General features: G+C 44.5%; 2 protein-coding genes across 6 annotated transcripts in view; one reads left to right on the top strand and one right to left on the bottom strand.

Annotated features, from left to right (window-relative positions):
- The window catches only part of nr1h5 (nuclear receptor subfamily 1, group H, member 5), a 13,828-nt gene extending 6,238 nt beyond the window's left edge, over nucleotides 1-7,590 (top strand). The window contains exons 3-11 of one of the 2 annotated variants that reach the window (XM_083975468.1): nucleotides 3,483-3,881; nucleotides 3,981-4,121; nucleotides 4,209-4,333; nucleotides 5,131-5,229; nucleotides 5,387-5,417; nucleotides 6,312-6,428; nucleotides 6,536-6,625; nucleotides 6,711-6,824; nucleotides 7,076-7,590. In XM_083975468.1, coding sequence (XP_083831594.1) covers nucleotides 3,483-3,881; nucleotides 3,981-4,121; nucleotides 4,209-4,333; nucleotides 5,131-5,229; nucleotides 5,387-5,417; nucleotides 6,312-6,428; nucleotides 6,536-6,625; nucleotides 6,711-6,824; nucleotides 7,076-7,278 — 1,319 coding nt within the window. In that variant the 3' untranslated portion in view covers nucleotides 7,279-7,590. Of the gene's footprint in view, nucleotides 1-3,482; nucleotides 3,882-3,980; nucleotides 4,122-4,208; nucleotides 4,334-5,130; nucleotides 5,230-5,320; nucleotides 5,418-6,311; nucleotides 6,429-6,535; nucleotides 6,626-6,710; nucleotides 6,825-7,075 lie in introns of both variants that reach the window. The other variant, XM_083975467.1, reaches the window with a different exon arrangement.
- Nucleotides 7,591-8,457: 867 nt separating this feature from the next.
- brpf3b (bromodomain and PHD finger containing, 3b) lies at nucleotides 8,458-21,023 on the bottom strand. Of its 4 annotated transcripts, XM_083974926.1 has the most exons (14): nucleotides 20,680-21,023; nucleotides 20,001-20,103; nucleotides 17,580-19,192; nucleotides 17,297-17,453; nucleotides 17,008-17,139; nucleotides 16,376-16,504; nucleotides 15,896-16,208; nucleotides 14,604-14,891; nucleotides 13,288-13,890; nucleotides 11,041-11,122; nucleotides 10,849-10,937; nucleotides 10,352-10,446; nucleotides 9,947-10,101; nucleotides 8,458-9,801 (listed from the first exon to the last, which is right to left on the bottom strand). In XM_083974926.1, exons 2-14 carry the CDS (start codon nucleotides 20,094-20,096, stop codon nucleotides 9,618-9,620), a joined length of 3,936 nt encoding a protein of 1,311 aa, XP_083831052.1. In that variant the 5' UTR covers nucleotides 20,097-20,103; nucleotides 20,680-21,023; the 3' UTR covers nucleotides 8,458-9,617. The 4 variants fall into 4 exon arrangements, with proteins under 4 accessions (XP_083831052.1, XP_083831053.1, XP_083831055.1 ...); XM_083974927.1 differs by lacking the exon at nucleotides 20,001-20,103 and having other exon boundaries at nucleotides 20,599-21,023; XM_083974929.1 differs by lacking the exon at nucleotides 20,001-20,103 and having other exon boundaries at nucleotides 10,849-10,934.
- Between the last annotated feature and the right edge of the window lie 389 nt (nucleotides 21,024-21,412).

Here is a 21,412-nt window from a genome sequence, read left to right as displayed (position 1 = left end):
CATACGTAGTCTAAGAAAAAAAGTGGAAAAGTCAGGGGCCCACTTTAGTATTCTTTCAGGGGCCCCAGAATTCCTAGCAACGGCCCTGACTATACTGAGTTAGATTTGTTGCTCTTTTCTCCTGCTCTGCATCCATTGTAACTTTTCAACATGAATCCATGAGCTTTTATTCACCACTTTACAGTTCTGGGTGAGATGGAGGAAAGAGAGGCTGAGGAGGCTGAGGAGGTTGAGCTGGCGCGCTACGTTCACAGCACGCAGGGAGGCTGAGCGTGCATCCGACAATCTATTTATACTGAAGTGTATCATCAACAATTCCCCCTGTTGTCTCCCCTCCAGCCCTAAGGAGGGGGCGGGTGGGTGGATGGACTGCTACGGGGGGTAGTTTGCTGGTGTTGTTTTGCTCCCTAGTGTGCGTGGGATGGAAGGGAGGCCGAGGAGTGTTTAGACAGCATTCAAATGGTTTACAAACAGCACGAACCACAGCTCTGTCACACGTCGACAGAGCGAGGACCCCCCTCCCAAAAAAAACCCATCGCCGTCACAGTCTGGTGAAGACAGGAAACATCTGGAGAGAGAACGAAAGAGAGGGGAGACAAAGGGAGGGACGATAAGTGTCCTTTAAAACTGATGGTTCTGTTGACACACGGGTTAAGTGCAATGAAATCAAATATGCAGCAGCTCTGTGCATCCACCATCATCAACACTGTCAGGTAGCCTACTGTTGTACCTGTTTACTGGATCAGTGATCAGTGTTCAATCGATGAAGACAGAACATTGATGACTGATTGATTATGACAGTAGCATGCATGATTTTTATTTTGCCCTAAAGTTACAACAGAGAGTAGAAAACCAGAGGTGCATCTGGAGCGTTTCTCTGTCATTTTGAAAATAAGAATAAAACTGAGCTAAAAACGGAGTCAGGTTGAAAGTTTTCATATGGTTTTGACTCCTGTGTCACCTCATGGTTGATGGTTGAGGTGCACGGCCCAACTGCAAACAAGCAGGAAGAAATCTGAGATGTGACGTCCTGAGTCGATCTGACTGGACCCAGTAGCCTCATCCTCATTTACAAACCATCAGTGGTCATTGGGGTTATCTCTTCTCTGCCTGAGCTTTGTGACTTTTTATCAGGGAGCCTGGATTACAAATGTAGGGGCGTGGCTTTTATCAGAAAGGGGCGGGGTTATAATGAAAGAATTAGGGACAGTCTCTCATGAGATGTCAGATTTTAGGAATAACTCTTTCTTTCTTTCTTTCTTTCTTTCTTTCTTTCTTTCTTTCTTTCTTTCTTTCTTTCTTTCTCAGACAACAAACATTTTCTGAGAGTCAACACGGTTTCAGTTGGCCATTTTGTTTTACCCAGAATTCATTGTACTATACAGACCAGTTTGAGATAAATAGCTAAACTGCTTTGTGTGTGATGAATTTATTTTCAGTCTATTTGAGGTCTGGCTGTTTGTTGTATCCAAGCCACAGTCAAAGGCCCTGATGCCGAGTTGCATTATGGGAAGAGAAGGTTCCAGTAGTTTTTAACCAGGAGCTAAAATAACAATGCGTCAAAGCTACAGGACTTGTTTTGGAGTTTCAAACACATGAAAACAGATTTTATTATCCATCCTGGTGTTTCACCATCAGTGCATCTCCCATCTGCTGTGCTCCCCAGACCGCCAACAGTTGGGTGGGCTCTGCCTTTACGGTGTCCCAATCGTCATGTGGTCCAGCTGTATGTTACGAAGCAGCCAGTGGTCGCACATGTTTTCTCAGCAGAGATGGGACTTGCAAAACACAAGCTGCTCACCCACACTCAGAGATGTTTCAAAAACCGTCACAACACGGAGTGACCATCATGTCCAGCGTAGATGATCAAAAACAGTTTGAACTGGCAGTGGGAGCTGTCAGCTGCATCCTGTTTCAGCAGCCTGACCAGTTCACAAGGTCTCACTCCAGCCTTTTATTGTTTCCCCTAAGAGCCATAAAAGCAGTGAAGTCACACGAGTCACGTCAGACCACATTCTTGTGACGCTCTTTGACTCGCAGCGGTGTAATGGTGTCGCTGGAAATTACGTTTCGGTCACGCAAAGGCAATCAGTCTCCTCAGTCCCCCAAGTCTGTGTTATCTCTACCTTAGCATTCGAACTTGATGCTGCCAACAAGATTTATCGTTTTTGGTTAGGAGCATCCTTTAATGACACAAGAGAAAGTTTTATTTAATTTGATATCATCACGTCAATCATATTATCCCTAAATATTTTGTATATGTTTTTTGGAACCAGGGTGCCATAATTTGATTTCTTAAAACCAATAGTTGGTTAGTCTTCTTTTGGTGCATGCCCTGTACAGTATATACAGTATATATATTTTTCTGTCCGATGTGTTTCTTTGCTCTATACCAATCAATTTGAAGACATGTGATATTCAGCTGTTTGGGTACAGTAGAGGTTTTGGGTGAGCCCTAGGTAATTACAAATTAGGCTCTGGAAGTGTCATTTTTATTCGGCAATAGTAAAGGTTAATTTCATTACATTATTATACATGTATACTGTACCTCCTTCCTGGTTTCCCTCTTATTCCATTCCTCTTTTTTATATAATATTTCAAACCTAGAATGTGCCTATACTCCCTGTGCCATGGGCCTCTGGTCTGCTTCTCTGCTTAAGCTCTAATATTATCATATATAATTTATTTACCTACAGCTTCTTCAAAACAATTCCATGGTCCTCTCAAAAAGGGTTGTTTAAAAAATTGATGATTCATTTCCAGTCAAATTTCTTACATAATTGACCGTTGATTCCTTTCTGACAGTTTGAAGAGAGAGATGCACTCAAATTCTAGTGTTGTTTTGATGAACTTGTTGTTGATCCTTTCATAGGGTTTGAGAAGAAAGTCACTAGATATAATTTATATTGTAAACCAGTGATTTTGTTCTAATAGAGATGAGCAGTAATTCTTTTTCTTCTCTACAGGAAGTTTAATTCCCTTTTCATGTGTTTTTAAAATCAGCTCATTGTGCTTGTTTCTTCCACCAATCAGTAACAAGGAGCAGAAAATATGGTCACAGACAGTCTCTACTTCAGCAGTGATTAATAACCTTTTTTTTCTTCTTCCTGCAAGTGTTTTTGAAGAACATTATGATGTCACACTGAGGTTTAGACATTTGGACGTGAAATGTCTTAGAGGAGTTTGAGTTATGAGCCATAATTATGCTTATTATTGCAGAGGGAATTTCTGATATATTACCGAATTATTCTCATATAATAAGAATGTGAAGTCGTGTGACCTTGACCTTTAACCTTTTCTACCAAAATCTAATCAGTTCATCTTTGAGTCCAAGTGAATGTTTGAGCCAAAAATAAACACATTTCCTTCCAGTAGTCTTGAGATAAAAGTATTTAAGAGGCCAAACTGTGTTTTTTGAGGTAAATGTTCTAGTTTTCCTTTAGTTCCAGAAGTTCCTGAACCTCCCTCCTTATCTGTTTCAGACATGCTGGGTGACCCTCTGGGGTACCCCCTGCAGGACCCCGACCTCCAGCTGCTCCCGTACAGCCAACAACAGTACAGCACTGCCAACGTCCCCTTCTCCCTCTACAGCCCCCCGCCCTCCTCCACCTCCTCCCCGTCCTCCACGTCCTCCTCCACACAGCTCTGCCACCCCCCATACCACTACAGCGCTCACTGCCTGGAGGCCCCCTGCGACCCCGGCCCAGAGCCGCACTGCGGGGTCCTGGCTCAGGGCCTCGGAGTCGCGGGACTATCTCTGGGACGAAGGTCACGGATGGGGTTGGGAGGGAAGAGCAGAGGTCAGGATGAGCTGTGTGTGGTGTGTGGAGATAAAGCGTCAGGGTATCACTACAACGCTCTCACCTGTGAAGGGTGTAAAGGTACCACCCACCCACCCAGCCAGCTGTCATTTAGCTATTCTTCTTATTCATCGACCTTCTGCTTCAGCATCAAATGGTCCTTCTCCACCTGTGCTGTAGGTTTCTTCAGGCGTAGTGTGACCAAAAATGCCGTCTATCACTGTAAGAGCGGAGGCGGCTGTGAGATGGACATGTACATGAGGAGGAAGTGCCAGGACTGTCGGCTGAGGAAGTGTCGCGCTGTGGGAATGCTGGCCGAGTGTAAGACATGTCTGGATCGACCTGCATGAAGTGAAGTGTTCAATTTAATGTAAACAAACCAGTGTGAACATGTATATTTCCCCTCAGGTCTTCTGACTGAGGTGCAGTGTCAGTCGAAACGCCTGAGGAAAGGAGGGAAAAGCAGAGGACAGGACGAGGAGGAGAACACAGACAGCAGGAGGGTCAGCTCCACCAGCAGACTACCGGGACAGGTGAGTGATGACGCCTTCCTCCTGTGTCCTGTGCCAGGTGCTCTTCTTATCTTCCACAAATCATTTGAACCACAGGGGATTCATAACTGAGTTTCCAGCTCCACCTTTGACATGAATATCTTAAAGGGATAGTTCAACATTTTGGCAAATTGGCCCATTGCCATAATCCCTATATTAATTTCTTTATTTCAGACCCAGGGGGATCCATATTGCAATAAAAGCACAATAAAGTATATTGTATATACTATAGTTTTAGGTTTAAGTTGTTTTCGAGGTAAATTCATGCAAAACCGCTGATGATCCTGTCGAGGGCAGTTTTTCGGCAAGCAGTCTCTGAGTTGTTGGATTGTGTAGGATGAGTTTCAACCAAGAAATCCCTCCGTAGCGTAGCTCTGAGCAGGTCGTGGCTCTGCTCTGCCGTTCTAAAAACAGCTTGCACCGACAAATAACGGTAACAAACTGACTCCTAAAACTATAGGGATTATGGCAATGGGCCATTTTGCCAAACTGTTGAACTATCCCTTTAAAAACACAACAACAATTAAATTTGGTTCTGATGTTCATGGCACAAACATGGTGGAGTCTGCAGATTTTCTTCCATCACCACCATCAGGTTCACATTAATAGCTTTGAGTAGAGTAGGTCAACAATCATTTTATGGATATAGATATTGCATAGCTTCAATTATGACACAGTTCCACACAGATAGTTAATACTTTATATGATGGGATTAACAGAAATTGTACTGTAAAATCTGGTTTAATCCTGTTATGTGTGTTCACAACTGTCTTCATCAGGCCGTATCGCCCACTTTAACCCGAGAACAGAAGTACATGGTGGACAGGGTGGTGGAGGCCCATCGACTGTACAGAGCACAGAGCGGCAGCCACAGCAGGGTAGGTCACAGCGTGGAAACATTACATCACATCTCCCACAGGCACATTAAATGTCTCCGTGTTGTCCTCATGATGTTGTGTGTGTGATCAGCTGTTTGAGTGGCCGTATGCAGACGAGGGGGATGTCCTGTCTGATGTTGTGTCTCCACACCTGCAGAGACTGCTGCAGTTTGCCAGGACAGTGCCAGGTGAGACAGACACAAGGTCCATGACTGTACTCAAATCAGATTGAAGGCACAAACTTTTGCGCCTTCAACTTTTGCATTTTTTTTTATATTGATATGTTGGATTTAGTTTTGAAACCTGATTTCTACTGCAGCACCTGCAGGTATCTCTGACTCTCATTCAGAGTTCAATATCATGGTCAAAAACCCCTAAAAAAAACAAAATAAACATATAGATAGATCATAAAGATCTATAATAATTACTTAATATTGCTATTTTCACCATATCAGCTAATGGTATGATAACACCATTATATGTGGGTTTTACTGAGCCTCAAGACAAACAGGAGTAAAAAGTGTTTTCAGACACAGTGAAGCTCTATGACGCAGAAATTTCAAATATTTCTGGGCACAATTTGTTAGTGAGATGAGTTCATTGTTCATTTAGACTTTTTTTTTGTTGATTTTTTTTCTTACATGAAGAGACAAACAGAATATAAACAAACTGTTCTTTGGTCAGTGAGTGAGAGAAACAATGAATGGAAAATGTCATACCATCAAAATTGTACATCAAATATAGGATTACAGGACACTCAATATTACCACTTATAAAGAGGAAACACCTATTGCATTACTGCCTTTTTTATTTGGCCATTTTTGCTTGACCGTGACAATTTTGTCATTTGTTTTATTAAGATACTATAATAATCAAAAATAGACATATCATATTACACAATACAATAACACTAAAATACATTTTATTCACACCTCATAATTTGCCCACCTACATGCATGACCATGTACATGAACGCGCTCCTACATGATGATGAGTCACTTAGCTAAAGAATTATTAATTATTATAATCAGTGTTGTATATCTTTGCACAGTGTCCACTGAGCTGTGAAATTGTGGTTTCAGGTTTTGACCTCCTGGACTTCTCAGACCAGAGCTCTCTGTTGTCCGTCTCCTCTCTGGAGGTCATGTTTCTGCTCTCAGCTCAGCAGTTCTCCAACAACCCAGCGAGTCCCATTCCAGGTGATTAAACCCAGCAGCAGGAGGAGGAGGAGGAGGAGGAGGAGGAGGAGACACAGAGATCACTCACATAAATCTAATCACTTGCATTCATGTTTCTCTGTCGTCAGCTCTGCAGCTATTTACTACATCAACACACAACTGGCTGAGGAACGTAGAGTCAAAGGAAAACATCCACAGCAGCTCACCGCTCAGCTCAGGTGAGTCCAGATACACTCACTGCAGTCACGTTACTGTTTCATACTGAGAGTGAATGAGGTGTTTCCTCTTGGCTGGTGTGATCAGGAGGCGGTGAGGATCTCTTCGGCCCAGTGCTCAACTTCTTCCACAGCATGAAGACGCTGCGCGTGACGGAGGCCGAGTACAGCCTGCTCACTGCCACCGCCCTGCTCTGCTCAGGTCAGACCAGCTGTTTGTGCTCTCTCTGCTTGAAATGATCCAATCACCTGCAAGTCAGATAATCAGTATAAAGCAATCTGCAGCTCTGCAGTGAATGATTTACTCACTCACTGACTGTGACTTTATCAGGTGCTGTCATGTTTCACAGCTGTTCAGCGTCACTCACACAGTAGTGTTGTAGAAAAGTCAATAGGCCAAATTGATGTTTGTACATTAACACAAAGATTTCTCTGTCCTACTGTGTCCTGCAGACCGGGCGTCCCTGCAGGCAGCCAGCTGTGTTGAGAAAATGCAGGAGCTGATCTTGGACCTACTGTCCAGGGTGTGTGGGGCCCAGGCCGGAGCTGCACGAGGGGGACCGCAGAGGTTCGGTCGCCTGCTGGGGAGACTGACGGAGCTCCGGACCCTCCGTCACAATTACCTCCTCCTGATGAGACAGCAGCCCGGGCCCTGACGGAGGAGAGGAGGAGCATCATCACTGTCACTGTCATCTCCAGGGAGTCAGGTGGTCGGAGTGAACACACACACCTCTGAGAATGTAACCTGATATTGATCACAGTGTTGATCGACACGCCTGACTTCCTGTTGCTGAAAGACTGACACACACGTCAGCTGGCTTCGGTCATCGTTGAATCTCAGCTCCTGATGGGACGGACACGTGCTCATAGACTGATGCAGTTTGTCTGAGCAGGGAAATGTTTATAGGTCTTTTTATAACTGTTGTTTATAACCAACATGTACACATGCAGTACTTAATAAAACAAGAATCCAACCTGTGTTGTGTTCACTGCAGCTCATCAATGTCAGTAAAGGAATTACCTCATTCAAAAATCGCCTCCTGGCGGTCGTATCCCTCCCCCGTTTTAGTCAAAATTTTTAGTCAAAAAAAAAAACTTTTATTTGTATAGCACCAATTCATAATATGTATCATCTCTTGGCTCTTAACAGGGGGGTGGGGGAGGAGAGAGCACTAGACCATGAACAGCAGTTTATACTGATGACTGTTAATTGTAACAGTGAAAACAACAACAGTTATGCCAATAACACCTTGAAATAATAGCAGACTATTAAGCATTATGAAATACTTAAATCATCATTTATAAAGCAATCCTCCTACATTGATACTTAGTGTGTAGATCATTATAGTTATAAATTGATAAATGTCTGTGTGAATTGACTGTATTTTCACAATAAATTATGAATTAAGTATTTAAATTAATTACAAACCAGTTATTTGGGTGAGGTCAGTGGTAATGGTGATACTGCACATGCCGTTAAGTCTTCTAATAGATAAATTAATTGATAAATAGGAGAAAACAATCACAGTTTCAGCAGAGAAATTACTTTACATCTTTCTTTAAAGGGATAGTTCAACATTTTGGCAAATTGCATCAAATGTGAACAATTACGTTCAGTGGATCTGGAGTCTTTACAGTCAGTTGACTTTCAGTCACCATAATAGTCAGTTCATTCTTACATCCTTGTGAATGTTTGTACCATTGAAGTGAACATAACATGGCTTCTGCTCTGACTGTTGCCATCACAGACAGAGGAAAAACAACAACAAAAAAACAAAAAATTTTAAAAAGTAAACCACGACACACAGCTGCAGCTAAGTATCCCAAAAGGCTTTTAATAGAGCATTGATTTCCCAAAATGAGGAAATACTGGTTCAGACAAAATATTTGGTGAGCAGGTAAAATATGCAGGTAGTACAAGCTTATAAAGGTGTATTTTTCCATTTGATAAAATGGGGCTCTTGACAATAAATAGAATCTTCTGGGGGGTGGGGGTTAAACAGTGAATGATGGCGATTGGTTCAAACATCAAACCCAGCGTGAAATTCATCTGTTAAAATGTTGGCTGCATGTTTTGATTTTTCTTCTTTAAAACCTCACTCCATTATTTTAAATAAAATTTCATTCTCATCTTTAACCAATATAGCTTTATTTCTATAGTTCTGTCTTCCATAAATAAATTATTTCTCTCTGTATCAAAAAGAGAATTCAAATATAAAGAACAACGGCTCATTGTGTTGTATGCTCTGAATGTACACACACACACGCACACACACGCACACACACACACACACACACACAGCACAATGAAATTACATCAAAGACAACCTTAGTACACTGCAGCAAGTCAGGAATTATTTTCTCTCCACAAATATACACAGCCTCGTTTTGCCCTGTGTGGGTTGATTGAAATACGCATTTTTAAAAACAGCAACATTAAATTAAATTGGGTTTGATAATACACATACATATGTACACAAAGTGTGCCTTTTCAATATACAAGTGTCTTTGTAAAAGAAAGTTTAAAAATGTAAAAAGCTATTGTATAAAAGATGGCAGTGATCCATTCATTCGTCTTCTGTGGTTCATAGAAATGTCAAATCTCTTTTCTGATTATTTGTTTCCTTGGCAGTAGCATTAAACAAAATAGAGGGGAATTCTTTTACGCTTGATCCGGACACACGACCTCAACACATCCACGTGGAGCGAGCCGACGCCGCCGTACAGTCCTGGCTGGGTGCAACTCCGTCCTCATCCTCAACGGCATCGAGGCGAACACCATCGCTCCTGGTGTCAGACACTAGTGGTTTGGTAACGGACTACAAGTCCAGGACTCTGTGCTGCCATAGCAACCTCTTCAGACCACAGTGTGAATTACAGATTCAACCTGCAGGAGGACTCGCCCCGTCCACCTGCTGCTTTAAGACCAATGAGAGAGAGAGAGAGAGAGAGAGAGAGAGAGAGAGACGCTCAAGTGTGGGCTCACACTCGCCCTCTACAGGTAGTTGGAAGCCACGAAGCCCTGGCTGTGGCTCACCCGGCTCTGGTGGATCATGGCACGGTCGTACGCCACCTGGACAGACTTGCGGATGCTGGACTTGCGGGCCTCCATGATGCGCAGCTTGTCCGCCGTGTCGTCCACGCCCAACGGTGTCACCTTGTCACGTGGGAGCCACTGCCTGCAACAGCAGATGTGGACTGTTAGTCTCTGAACACGAGTGATGATGATAGATTGAAACAATTTATAGCATCTTGGGGAAAGTAGATATGTAACATTGCAGAGGCAAGTTGGACTGGTGGTCATAATCCACATTTCAAACTCACCATGTTCGCTTGTTGTCGAAGAAAAGCACCAGGTAGAGCCTCTCGTTGGTCTCCTCCTGTCTCTGCTCCCCCAACCTGAGGACGTCTTTGGGTGGGACAGGGATGGGAACCCCGTTGTGCAGCAGGCCGTCCTCGGGCATCTCTGGGTCGATGATCTGGAACAAACACACAGTCAGAGTCAGCTTTCCTCCTAAACTGAGGGAACCTCAAGTGTTTCATTTCAACTTATCAAAATATAGTTTGGTGGAAGCTGCGTGTTTTAAAAGCTACACCAAATTCAAGTTTATTATCATCCCTCTTAGCCACTAACAAAGCAGCAGCTTTGACAAAACAGAACAAGAAAAACAAACACTACAAACAGTGTATGCAGTGACTGAAGGTGAAGCTTCAATAATAATAGATCACCAGAGCAGGGTAGGAGGGATATCCTCGACATTTGGCCCAAACCAGATCCAAAGACTCCAGCTCCGTCTCATCCTCTGACGTTTGGCTGCCATTCCCTGAAACAAAGCAACAGACATGTTCTGTAAGAAAAGAAACTATATATTGATTTTGACACATACAGTATTTGGCATTTCACACTGGGAAAATCTATTTTTCATTTTTTAAGGACCAGTGAGTCCCACACAGATACAGTGGATACAGTTTCTCAGGGCCAACAGGTAATGAGGATGTTGTGTGTTGCAAAAATGTGCAGACAGACACATTCATGAGACCAAAAATAAGACACTTAAATTTCTTCCTTTTGGGAGCTGATTCTTTTCACCATGTGGATATGCAACATAAAATTCAGAGCAGATTACAGTTTGTGCACAAGTAAAAAAAGAAAACCCAATTAAATTTTTTTTTGCCAAAACAAATTAACTAAAGAAAGCAAAGCAAAACAAAACAAGGAAGCATACCGGTGTAATCTGAGTCTCCATTGACTATCTCCATGAAGGGAACTTTGGAGAGAGCTGGTTTCCCAAGGCTGCGTTTAGGTGGTGAGCTGCTGTAAGACAGACAGCACATCGTATTGTCATTATATAAGCTTAGGGTTCATCAATCATCACTTAAAGCAGACAATAAATAACAGCAGACACATCACATCTTACATCTCTTTATGAAGGACTGGACAAGGGCTGTACTCAGCATCGGAGCCACCATCTTTGTGCTTGTTGAAGCCGTTCGTCAGTCCTGAAAGTGAGAAGAGATCCACATCAAAACAGTAAAGAGACCAGAAGGAAACACAGAGAAAGAGGACGTTATGAGTCTTTGCTCAGTCACAATGAAACACAAGACACAGACAGAGCAGCTATAAAAAGAGAGAAGATTTGCGTCATTGAAATATAATGTTCTCTTTGCTTATGAAACTGTGTTGAGACCAGTTAGACTGTGTCAGAGCACATCAGGTGAGTAGGACCGATCTCTACACCTAAAAGGCAACATTTTATGGAAATATCACTTTTTGAAGGCTCGTTAACATGTATTTGGGTGTTTTGTGTGTTAAATCTGTAGTTGAAATCCATGTGGTTTTATGAGCTGTTCCCTCAGTTGTCATACAATGAACGCAATTTGTTTTCAAATTTGCATAATACATTACCACCCCTACCTGTGAGTACCGGTACCGGTAGAGGGGGCAGGGTGGGGTGAGCAGTGGCTCAATTGCATTCAAAGGGACAGGCACTGACACCAGCTGTTCTGAACAGGGCTGTTTTGAGTGGATTAAAAGAGCTGTGATGTTTGATCTTTGGGGTATCTTGACCAAAGCATGTCACCAGGAGAAAACTTTTCTCGTATCCTACAATTTTTTCAGCCAAGGGACGCGCGTGAATGTGGTGACGTAGGGACGAGGACTGTTATGGTGCGTTCAAGGCAGCCCGTAACTCGTGTTTTTCCGACCTGTGAAGTTGTACCAGTTCGATCTGGTACGAGTTCACAGGTCGGAAGTTACGAGTGGCCGTTATAGTGACTTTCACAGGTAAAACGGGTCGGAAAAACACGAGTGGGTTGCCTGGAACGCTACAAAATCGTAAGTTGTGACTTGAAGCTGTAATTTACGGTTTCAAAAGCCTGCCTGGAACGCAGCATTAGCCAAAACGACCGGATCGCTTACTTCTGCTTTAATCAAACTAAAGCCTGATGAGTTTAAAATGATCAGAACTAGCTTGTTCACCTGAAGTGATAAACAGATAACAATGAAAACAAAAGCGGATAACAATGAGTTGACGACTGCTGAGGGATGAAAAAAAAAAGTAGCTTCATCTCATGGGAAACAAACGGCACCAGAACAACTTGTGCATTCCTTCTAGGGCTGCCACAAACGATTATTTTGATAGTCGACTAGTCATCGACTATTTTTTTCGATTAGTCGACTAATCGGATCATACGTAAATTGAATGTAAAACATACAGCTTATCGCACCAGCATGCAGCTGCTCTTATATATAACCATCATTAGCTTTCAGCTTGAAGTGTTTAAGGTATATGCTAACTAAAAATAGAGACAATTAAGATGATAGTTCATTAAACTTTTAATGAAATATGCAGCTTGTAGCAACAAACAATTCTTTAACTGTAGCATAAAGTGCAAACAGCTGAGTAAAATAAGGATAAGGCAATGGCCTAAACAACACCAAAATAAATACTTTTTTTTTTTAGGTTTTTCTTTCCTTCATTTGGCATCATATGAATAAAATGAGGTAGACACCTGAAACTAAGGAATTATTCACAATAAAATGTTTTGGTCTCACTCAAATATAACAAAAGTAGCCTACATTTTGTGCTCAGTGTAAATAATAGTCGTTCTGTTAAAAAAAAAATCCAATAGTTTGAGACAATCGTCTTGTCTGAAAAAATGTTAATGTCCCTTTTTACTGTCACAGAAGGAGAAACATGGAAAGACTCCACCAGAAAGTACCGGCGGTACCGCTCCTAGTATCGCTTCTCATTTAAAATGACAGACGAGAGAGAGAGATGGGTGGGGGGTGGGGGTGGGAGGGGCTACACCGGTGCCGCTTGATGACGGACAAGAGAGGTAGAGAGAGAAAAGAGAGAACACCTGTACTGTGTGTGTGTGGTGGGTGGCTGCGGCTGCGTGTGTGGGAGGTGCTGCAGCAGTTTTGAGTGAAAAACAAAGTAAAAAAAAAACAAAAATGACGCGTCGACTATTAAATTAGTTGTCGACGATTTTAATAGTCGACATAATCGTGACTAGTCGACCAATCGTGGCAGCCCTAATTCCTTCACATCCTTTTTGACCGACATCGTTATAGTTTTATATAAACCAATCAACTGGTGGCTCATACCAAATATTAGCCAAGAAGATTGGATCTGAAATTTAAAGGATTTAAAGATGCTTACCACTTTCCAGTGCATGATTTGGCGTCTTCTCCAGCTCACCGTCGGAGCACGTGTCTCGAATGGGGGTCCACTGTTCGTTGAGAGTTGGGGGTCCGGGGCTTTTCTGCGGGGTCTTGGATGGAGTGGACAGAGGTGTGGAGGATGGGGTGCTGGCTGCGGAGCTGGGTGCGGTGGGTGCGCTGCCCGTGTTGTCGTCCTGCGGCCCCTTTCCATTCACCACGGGATTGTCTCTGTCTCTGAACAACTTTGCTCCGTTTTTTGCCTTTTTGAATAACACGGAGGTCCGTCGTCCCACCCCTCCCGTGGTGGGCCGCGGAGGGGCGCTGAGCTCCGGCAGGCCATTGGCCACCGCCCGCCCCTCACTGTGCAAACTGGGAGGCGGCGAGCCCGGTCGCTCCTGCGTTTTAGTGCAATTAATGTTCTCTGTGGCGGCGTCTGAGAGGTCACTGTCCATCTTTAGGCGCTTGCAGGGCCAGCTGTGGGCCTGGGGCTCCCCTGTGATAGGCCGCAGGGTGGGGGGCTCCAGCGGTGCGTCCCCCTGTCGCGGAGGAGGTGCCGGCCCTGTGGGTTCCAGTGTTGGTGGCGAAGTGGATTTGAGGTCTTCTGGAAGATGAGAGGAGAAAAAAATGAAATTCCGTTTCACTCTGCACCTTAATTGAAATGAATGTCCACTTAGTATGTAGTGTGATGTGGTGGTGTAGTATTCACACTGGAAAATGGTGTCACTCCGTAATGATTAACATCTCGCTCTAAGAATCTAACCACAGTCCATAGGGAGTTGAGGTTTTTTCTGCAGATATGGAGGACCTTGTCAAGACGAGTGAATCAATAACTTTCGCTCTCACAACTGTAAACCGGCGACATGGTAACATGGCGGCGTTGCATGACGAAACTGACACAGACCACAGGTGCTCTGCCGCCCTCCTCTACGGTGACAACACTGTTTTGACTGGACTAGCCTGTAGTAAGTGGGATGGTATGGCATGACTGTACGTGGCCAATGGAGAAGTGGTGAGTCCATGAGTGATGTATAAAAGAGGTGCAGACATAGAGTGCACTGGGAGAGAGGAGTTGTGAGGCAGCCATGGCTAACGAGACTCTGTGGGCCCCTACTTACTAGACTGGAGACAGTGGGGTGGTTGGGGTTGGTGCGTGGGGGGGACCCTGGCTCAATTACCTGAGGACAATGTTCCGTTAGCTCATGTTCACAACTGGTCTCATTGAAAAAAAAGTGGCTATTTTTTTTTTCTTTTTAAATGGTTCATACATTGGCAAAATTCATACTGCTGAGAGGTCGGTGGTTTCTCATCACCCACCTTTGTCTGAAGACGAAAGGCCGTTGTCCGCCTTGGTGTCTTTGTCCTCCTCCTCCTCCTCCTCCTCCTCGTCCTCTTCCTTCAGGTGTCCGTTCAGGAGGCTGTGGCGGGGGTGCTGGCCCTGCCGGTAGCGGATGTTGTTGATCTCGCGACGGAGCAGGCGGATGCGTCGGGTCCGGGCGCCGCTGCATCTCATGGAGCTGACAAAGTCCAGCTTTTCTAACAGCTCCTTCAGCTGCTCCTCCACCGACATGTGAAGCCTGTTGTCCGGGTCCAGCACGCTGTCAACTGGACACAACGAACAGGGGTCAGGCTAATGGTGAAAATAGCATGATTTTCACAGATACAAATGCACTTGAAAATGGGAAAAAAAATAAAATAATAATCCACAAGAATCCACTGCAAATGTCCTCCACCAAACTAACTGGCCATGAATGAATTCACTACCTGTTACAGACTCATCCCTGATCCACATATCAATTACATACTGACAAAATGGTCCAACTTTCTACATTGTCTCCATATGCACTGCACCTGCCTTGAACAACAATGTTACATCTGCGTTATGAGGATAATTAAACAGCAACCGACGAGCAAATTAATCAAAGAGTAAGAAAGACACACAACTAAATTGCCACAAAAATCACAAATCCAAATAGGAACCGTGAAGATTTCCAAAAATAAAAACTATGAACCATCTAAACAGGTATGAGCCCCCCCCCCCCCTCTTGACAGCTTCTCAAATCTCAGCCCTCTGACTTCCTTGAAGACAAATTCATCATAAAAACTAAATGTCAGTATTCACAGATGTACAATATAAAACACATCAGAGTCAAACAGGATCTGCGTTCTGCCATTCAAAATAACTGGGGATGCACCAATGCATCGACTGAACATCGATATCAGCCAATATTTGCCTCATTACCTGCCATTGGCCAGTGGAAAATACTGATCGAAGCGGCTGATGTTTATCTGTTATGTGGCATATTGTGGTGACTCAGAGGAGAAGCCTGTTTTTTTTCTCTTTTTTGCGGGGACGTGACTCTGCCGAGATGCCAAAAGCGCATGTGCACGTTCAATTTGTTAAAATTAAGTGAGTGAAAATGTCTTTTTTTGAGGAGTAATGAAGATTTCTTTGTTTCCTTTGCACAAAAGATGAAAGAACAACAACAAAAAAAACATTGGTGTCAACATTGGCCCAATTGTTATTTTAAACATCAGTATCGGTATCGGCCCAGAATTTCACAATCGGTACATCCCTAAAAATAACAAAAGACAAGTGTGTGACTCACCATCCTCCCAAGTGCAGCTGTAAAAGTCTCTCTTCTGTGGCGACTCTGGGAGATGCATACCGGTGTCCAGGTCCAGGCCGGTGTTGGTGGCTTGTCGTTGTGCATGGCGCAGTATGGCCCCACCGAGGTCTCGGAGACGCAGCGCTGCCCGGTGGAAGACGGTGTCCTTGGTGTTGTAGAGGAGGCAGTTGGACACCATGAGGTTGAAGTCAACCTCCAGGTCAGCGACCGAGCGGTAGCCATGACTCTCCAGCTTTTTGCGCATGGTGGAGAAGTCCATGGGCTGGCTGATGAACTCCAGGTAATCTGGGACCTGAGGACAAGACATAACTCCTTATGTACAGACACACACTAGCTAAATAAAACATACGTTTGTAAAGTGGGACTGAGGTATGAGGACAGAAACATATCTTGAACCAGTGGGCCATCCTACACGGCAACTCTTTAGAAAGTGTGTATGTGTGATGTAATGTGTCTGACCTCCTTGATGTTAACGGGCTCTGCAAAGATCTCGGCTACGTCCTTTTCCTGTAGTTGGTCCAGAGTGGAGCGGAGCAGCACCAGCACTGGGGTCAGCTGCATCTCCAGAGCTGCCTGGTGAACCTTGACCTGCAGATGTTCGACAATGGGAATTTGATGTTAACATATGTGTAGGCTGCATGCGTGAAGAGAAGCGATGTGCGGTGAGGTGATATTTCATGATGGATCCTGTAATGTTTAATAACCAAACCTGTGTCCAAGCACGATTAAATCAAACGGAGGACCAGTGACAACCAGAATTAGATTTTAACACCCACGGACAACTTGTCTGTCCAGTGCATGAATGACTGTCAATCCAGATGGCCTTCACATTTAAAAGGGTCTTTGTTTAGTTTCCTCCTGGTAATGCCATCTCAGACACCAGAGTACATTTAAGGACATCCTAAAAAGTAACTGGTTTACATCTTTACTACTTTAAAATATCAGCCTTGAGGTGCTGAATTCTAAATATTGGCTTTTGTGCATTTGGAAAAAAAATTAATTAATGGTGAATTGACAAGCTCAAATAGCAAATGCAGTGAGAGAAGTCTCCGTGCCTGTGTCAACTTGTGAGCCTCATTGTTGTTTGTTACCTGCTCTCGTTTGAGTTTCTCCCTCTTGCGGATGAGCTCCACCAGCAGCCGAGCTTTTTCAAGGTCGTGCCGAAGCTTCTGCCAATATCTCAGCGCCTCTCTTGCTGCGGAGACCTTTTCATCCACCTCAGGCTGCAAGATACAAAACATTTTAAGGGTTCTGTTGAACATATACGGCAACAGAAATGTATCTGAAATCAATTAGTTATTGAGAGACAGATCAACACGCCAAATAAAAATCACAAAAGATGTAATTATCACAGGGTGAAAGTTTGTTTCCTGTCCTGACCTGTTCAGTATTCCTTTGGGTTTGGATGTTAGAGTGCAAACGCCGGACCAGCGGCACGCCATTCCTCGACTGACGCTTCAGTAACCAGTAGCTATGCAGCCTCTGCATGAACTGGTTTTTTCTCTGGAAGATGATTCCTTTGCAGATGATATTCAGCCTGTACAACAGAGACAGATGCAGGTTGGTTGTTGTGCCGTCAACATGACTGGTGACTGATGAAATCCACCTTGGTCAAATGTTTGGCAACAACCCTACAGGTAAAACTAGTAAAAGAGAAGCTGACCTGCTCGTGGGGATCTGAGGCACCGTCACTTGTGGCGAAGCAGTTTGTTGGTCTGTCGACTCGGTTCTCTTCTTCCCTTTCTTTTTATCCGTTTTGCCGTCATCGTCAGATTTTCTGCCTTTTTTCGGTGTGGTTGGGCCCTCCGTGTAGGCGCTCCGTCCTCTGCTCGCCCTCCCTCTGCTGCCCACCACTCGTCCTTCATTCTCCTCGTCTGATAACGTTTCCTGTCCCGGTGGCGAGTGGGCCTCACAGAACGCAGTCTTCTTAACGGAGAACATGGTCCCGTTCACGTTCGTCTCTCGCACCGGGTCGATCTTCATGAACAGGCCGGCGCGCTGAGCACATGTGACGTGAAACGCGGTGTAACAATTGGCCTTGTGGCACTGAATGGATGCGCCGCGGCCTTTCTGCTTGCACAGGTAGCAGGTCAGTTTCCAGCGCGCCGGGGGAATGTTATTGACCCCCTCTACTGGTTCAAGAAAAACCGTGTTGGCAAAGCAGACTTCAGGAATCCAGATGGCACAGACCACGTGTGCCCAGCGGCCGTCGCTCGTTTGTTTGAAAGCGCCGCCGCGGTTCGGACACAGAACACAGTCGACGGGTTTCTGAGGGGACTGGAGGCAGCAGCGGCACAGCCACTGGCCCTCGGGGATGTAGGGCACTCCGTAGCACTCCTGGTGCACCGCCAGGTTGCAGGAGTCGCAGAAGAGGATGACGTTGCTGTTGAGGCACTCGTCGTCCAGGCACACGCAGCAGAAGGCATCGTCGTCGACAGCGCTCTGAGAGGGCGCCCGGCTGCGGGCTTCCCGGTACGCTTCCTCCTCCAGCCGGTCCACCAGCAGCTCAAAGGTGTCCTGTGAAACAGTGGAGTAACCCTCCGACCCTCGGCCGGCGTTGACCATCTCCAGCCAGGCGGTGTCCTCTTCGTCCATGTCGTACTCTGCCTCGCCCTCCTGCTCCTCTGCTGAACGTTCAATGTAACGGTAATACGCCGTGGGCAGCGGCGGCGCCTCCACGGGCCTGAAGGTCTCTAGCACGCGATACTTGGGTTCAGGGAGGGTCATGTGGTGGTGGTGTGTTGTGTGTGTCTTTTCGGGTGTTTGTGGTTGGGAACTGGGGCAGTGGTTCTTTGAAGGTGGCGGCGACTTGATGGAGGAAGATTTGGAGTCTTTCCTGCGTCCTCGGGGCGTGACGGGTTTACGGGCTGTTTGGGCACTGCTGGTGGGAGATGACGACTGCTCGCTGTTCTCCTTGTTGCTGTTACACTCACTAATGTCCTGAGCCATCATCTCGTCTTCGGTGATGACCTCCAGGGGATCCAAAATGGAAATGCGGTGAAGCCTACCATCAAGTTCCACCTCCACCACCTTCTGGGCCTGGGCATAGGTCAGGGTCTCTCTGCTGGGAGATGCTTTGAGGCTGTAAGGCGAGGGAGACCGCTGGCGAGCACCCCCCCGCCCGCCAACTGTCCCATTGGACTTCTTGACATCTCCTCCTCCGCCGCCTCGTCCTCTGCCTCTTCCCTCTCCGCCTCCCCCTCCTCCTCCCCCTCCTCCAGCCACCTGGCCTTTTCGACGTGGCTTCCTCATAGGCCACTGATCACAATTTCCCTCCTGGTGGTTGACAGAAAACAAAACAATATGAGAAATCTGTGATATCAGCCTGGAAATTATTATCAAAGCAAAAACATATTTTGCATATTGCACAAGAATATACATGATAATGAAAATGTTCTGCCATTATTTCTCCTTTTTAAGTCCCATGGGACACATTCTGTAATCCCTTTTTGCAGTCCTAACGCAAAGTTATTTTCAAAATATGGTGTTAATATTTTGCAATTATCATAAAGGAAGAACTAAGGCCTATAGGAGAATATCAGAAATTCTTCCTTTCTCTTAACAGACTGGGGGGATGACAGTATCTGTATTTGATTTACTGCAGCTGGCGGGCTGCCACAGGGTTGGTGCTGTGAGAGGGCAACAGAGACTTTAGTAAACAAACTTGACTTTAGACTGCAAGTTATAAACAAACAATGTGTCATTTGCAACACAAGTAAAGAGTAAAGACCACAGCTGGATCTAACCTGACTTAAGTGCCATTTGCAGGTAAGTTTACAGAAACTGGTATTTTGCTACAAAACTAGGACATCCCATTTTTAAACTAAAATTATAGTAAACTGAAATTCCTGCCAACCTATAGTTATTCTCTGCTGATTAATTTCCCCTTGTGATCACTGTATAACATTTAACGTACTACAGAAACGAATGTAATTTCAGTAACAATGATACACAGGGAGGCTAACTGCTTCAAACTTGTTGACATTATTAAGTCTTTAAAAACATATCAGTCATGCCTCGTATGTTGCCACACTGTGTTATTAGGCATGACTATCACCTGCAGCGTAAACATTCCTTCACACACCTCAACTTGCAGCACTCTCACTCTTTGCCGGGGACTAAACTGTGCAGACAAACTGCATTGCCAGTTTTCCAGCTGTCGCCCCGAGGAGATCAACATTCACCGTCTAAAACAAACACGATCGGTTAAGAAAAGAAAAATTGTCTGTAGATTATTCTCGACTTTATCTCATTAACTGTTGGCAACTACTATCACTAGCCACAACACAACGGATATATCCAATCAGCTGTCGGGAAAGTTTGACTGACGGGCCCCAGAGCCAATCAGCTTCAAGAATACAACGGTCTCAACAGATCAGTGTCCTTATTTCGAGAGTAAAATGTCAGCCATATTTACAGTTTTAAAACACTGTTAAAAGCTCTTCTACAGCTAAGATCTTCACAGTTGTTGAATAATTTTGAAACGGCGCACTATCTTGTATATTCGGCGTCAGAAACGCACTATATTTTGACAATATTCCGGTATTCTGACATAAAAGTATAGAGCCAAGTAAAGATATCGGCTAGCTCGCCTGCTAACTCAACACACTGACAGTACCAGCGTTAGCAGGCTTGTTATTTTTTTTTCCCACCGTTGACATGGCGCAAAACAAGTTGCTCACCTCTCGTAAAAACTGTGCTACAAGTTCTGGAGCAGGAGATACTATAAAAACAGAATAAGTAGCAAACATAAGCCTTCTTACCTATTATGGCAACTGACTGACACAGGTAGCTCGGCAGCCGGCGGTCTGAAGCCGCCTCTACAGTAATGGTTTCCTAGCCAGCCGCCTAACTTGCTGTACTCCCGGAGCTAACTGCTATCAGTAGCCGGCTACAGTTTGCTGCTACTGCCGGTATATTCCGCTGTTTTAAAACGCATCCGTTTCTTCACAACACGGCATTTGGGAGGCAAGCGGTCAATCCCAAAGATTTACTGAGAGCAGGAGTAGTATATCTGCATTAGTAATTTTAGAAACAGCTTATTGTCGACCCAATTTTGTGAGAAGGAGAGAAACTAGCCTCCTTCGGCTAGCTGGCTAGCTATTTGGAGCCTAGAGTTACTTTATAAATCGATATTAGTCAGAGTGAGGGCATGACACTTCCGGATTGACCTTTCAAAATAAAGTCACGCTGGATGTCTCCATCATGTTTCATTTCATACACACACCCAACACGAGAGAGAATTTAATATCTATTAATTGTAACTTTTCTTCCAAACATGTGCTTTCATAACGTTTCATTGCAATAATTACTAAGACGTATCTATTTACCCACCTAAGTTGCATTAGCAACATAGTATCTGAGGGCTGTGTCCTCTCCTACACCATTTGTTTTCAGGTTACACATTCTTGGGGAAAAAAAAAAAAAAAAAAAAAAACTATATATATATATATATATATATATATATATATATATATATATATATATATATATATA

Source organism: Trachurus trachurus (genome assembly GCF_905171665.1).
Source record: "Trachurus trachurus genome assembly, chromosome: 7".
Classification (NCBI taxonomy): Eukaryota; Metazoa; Chordata; class Actinopteri; order Carangiformes; family Carangidae; genus Trachurus; species Trachurus trachurus.
Note: the sequence above shows the minus strand (reverse complement) of the source record. Positions and strands in the feature narration are given on the sequence as shown.

Bases quoted from the DNA above. Each gene is read 5' to 3' on its own strand.
- brpf3b (XM_083974926.1), bottom strand. From the start codon at position 20,096: ATGTTGATCTCCTCGGGGCGACAGCTGGAAAACTGGCAATGCAGTTTG. The intron at 17,454-17,579 runs GTCAGCTTCTCT...TCTGTTGTACAG, and splicing joins CCTCAGATCCCCACGAGCAG to GCTGAATATCATCTGCAAAG. The intron at 10,102-10,351 runs GTGATCTATTAT...TGTTTGTTCCAG, and splicing joins ATCCCTCCTACCCTGCTCTG to ATCATCGACCCAGAGATGCC.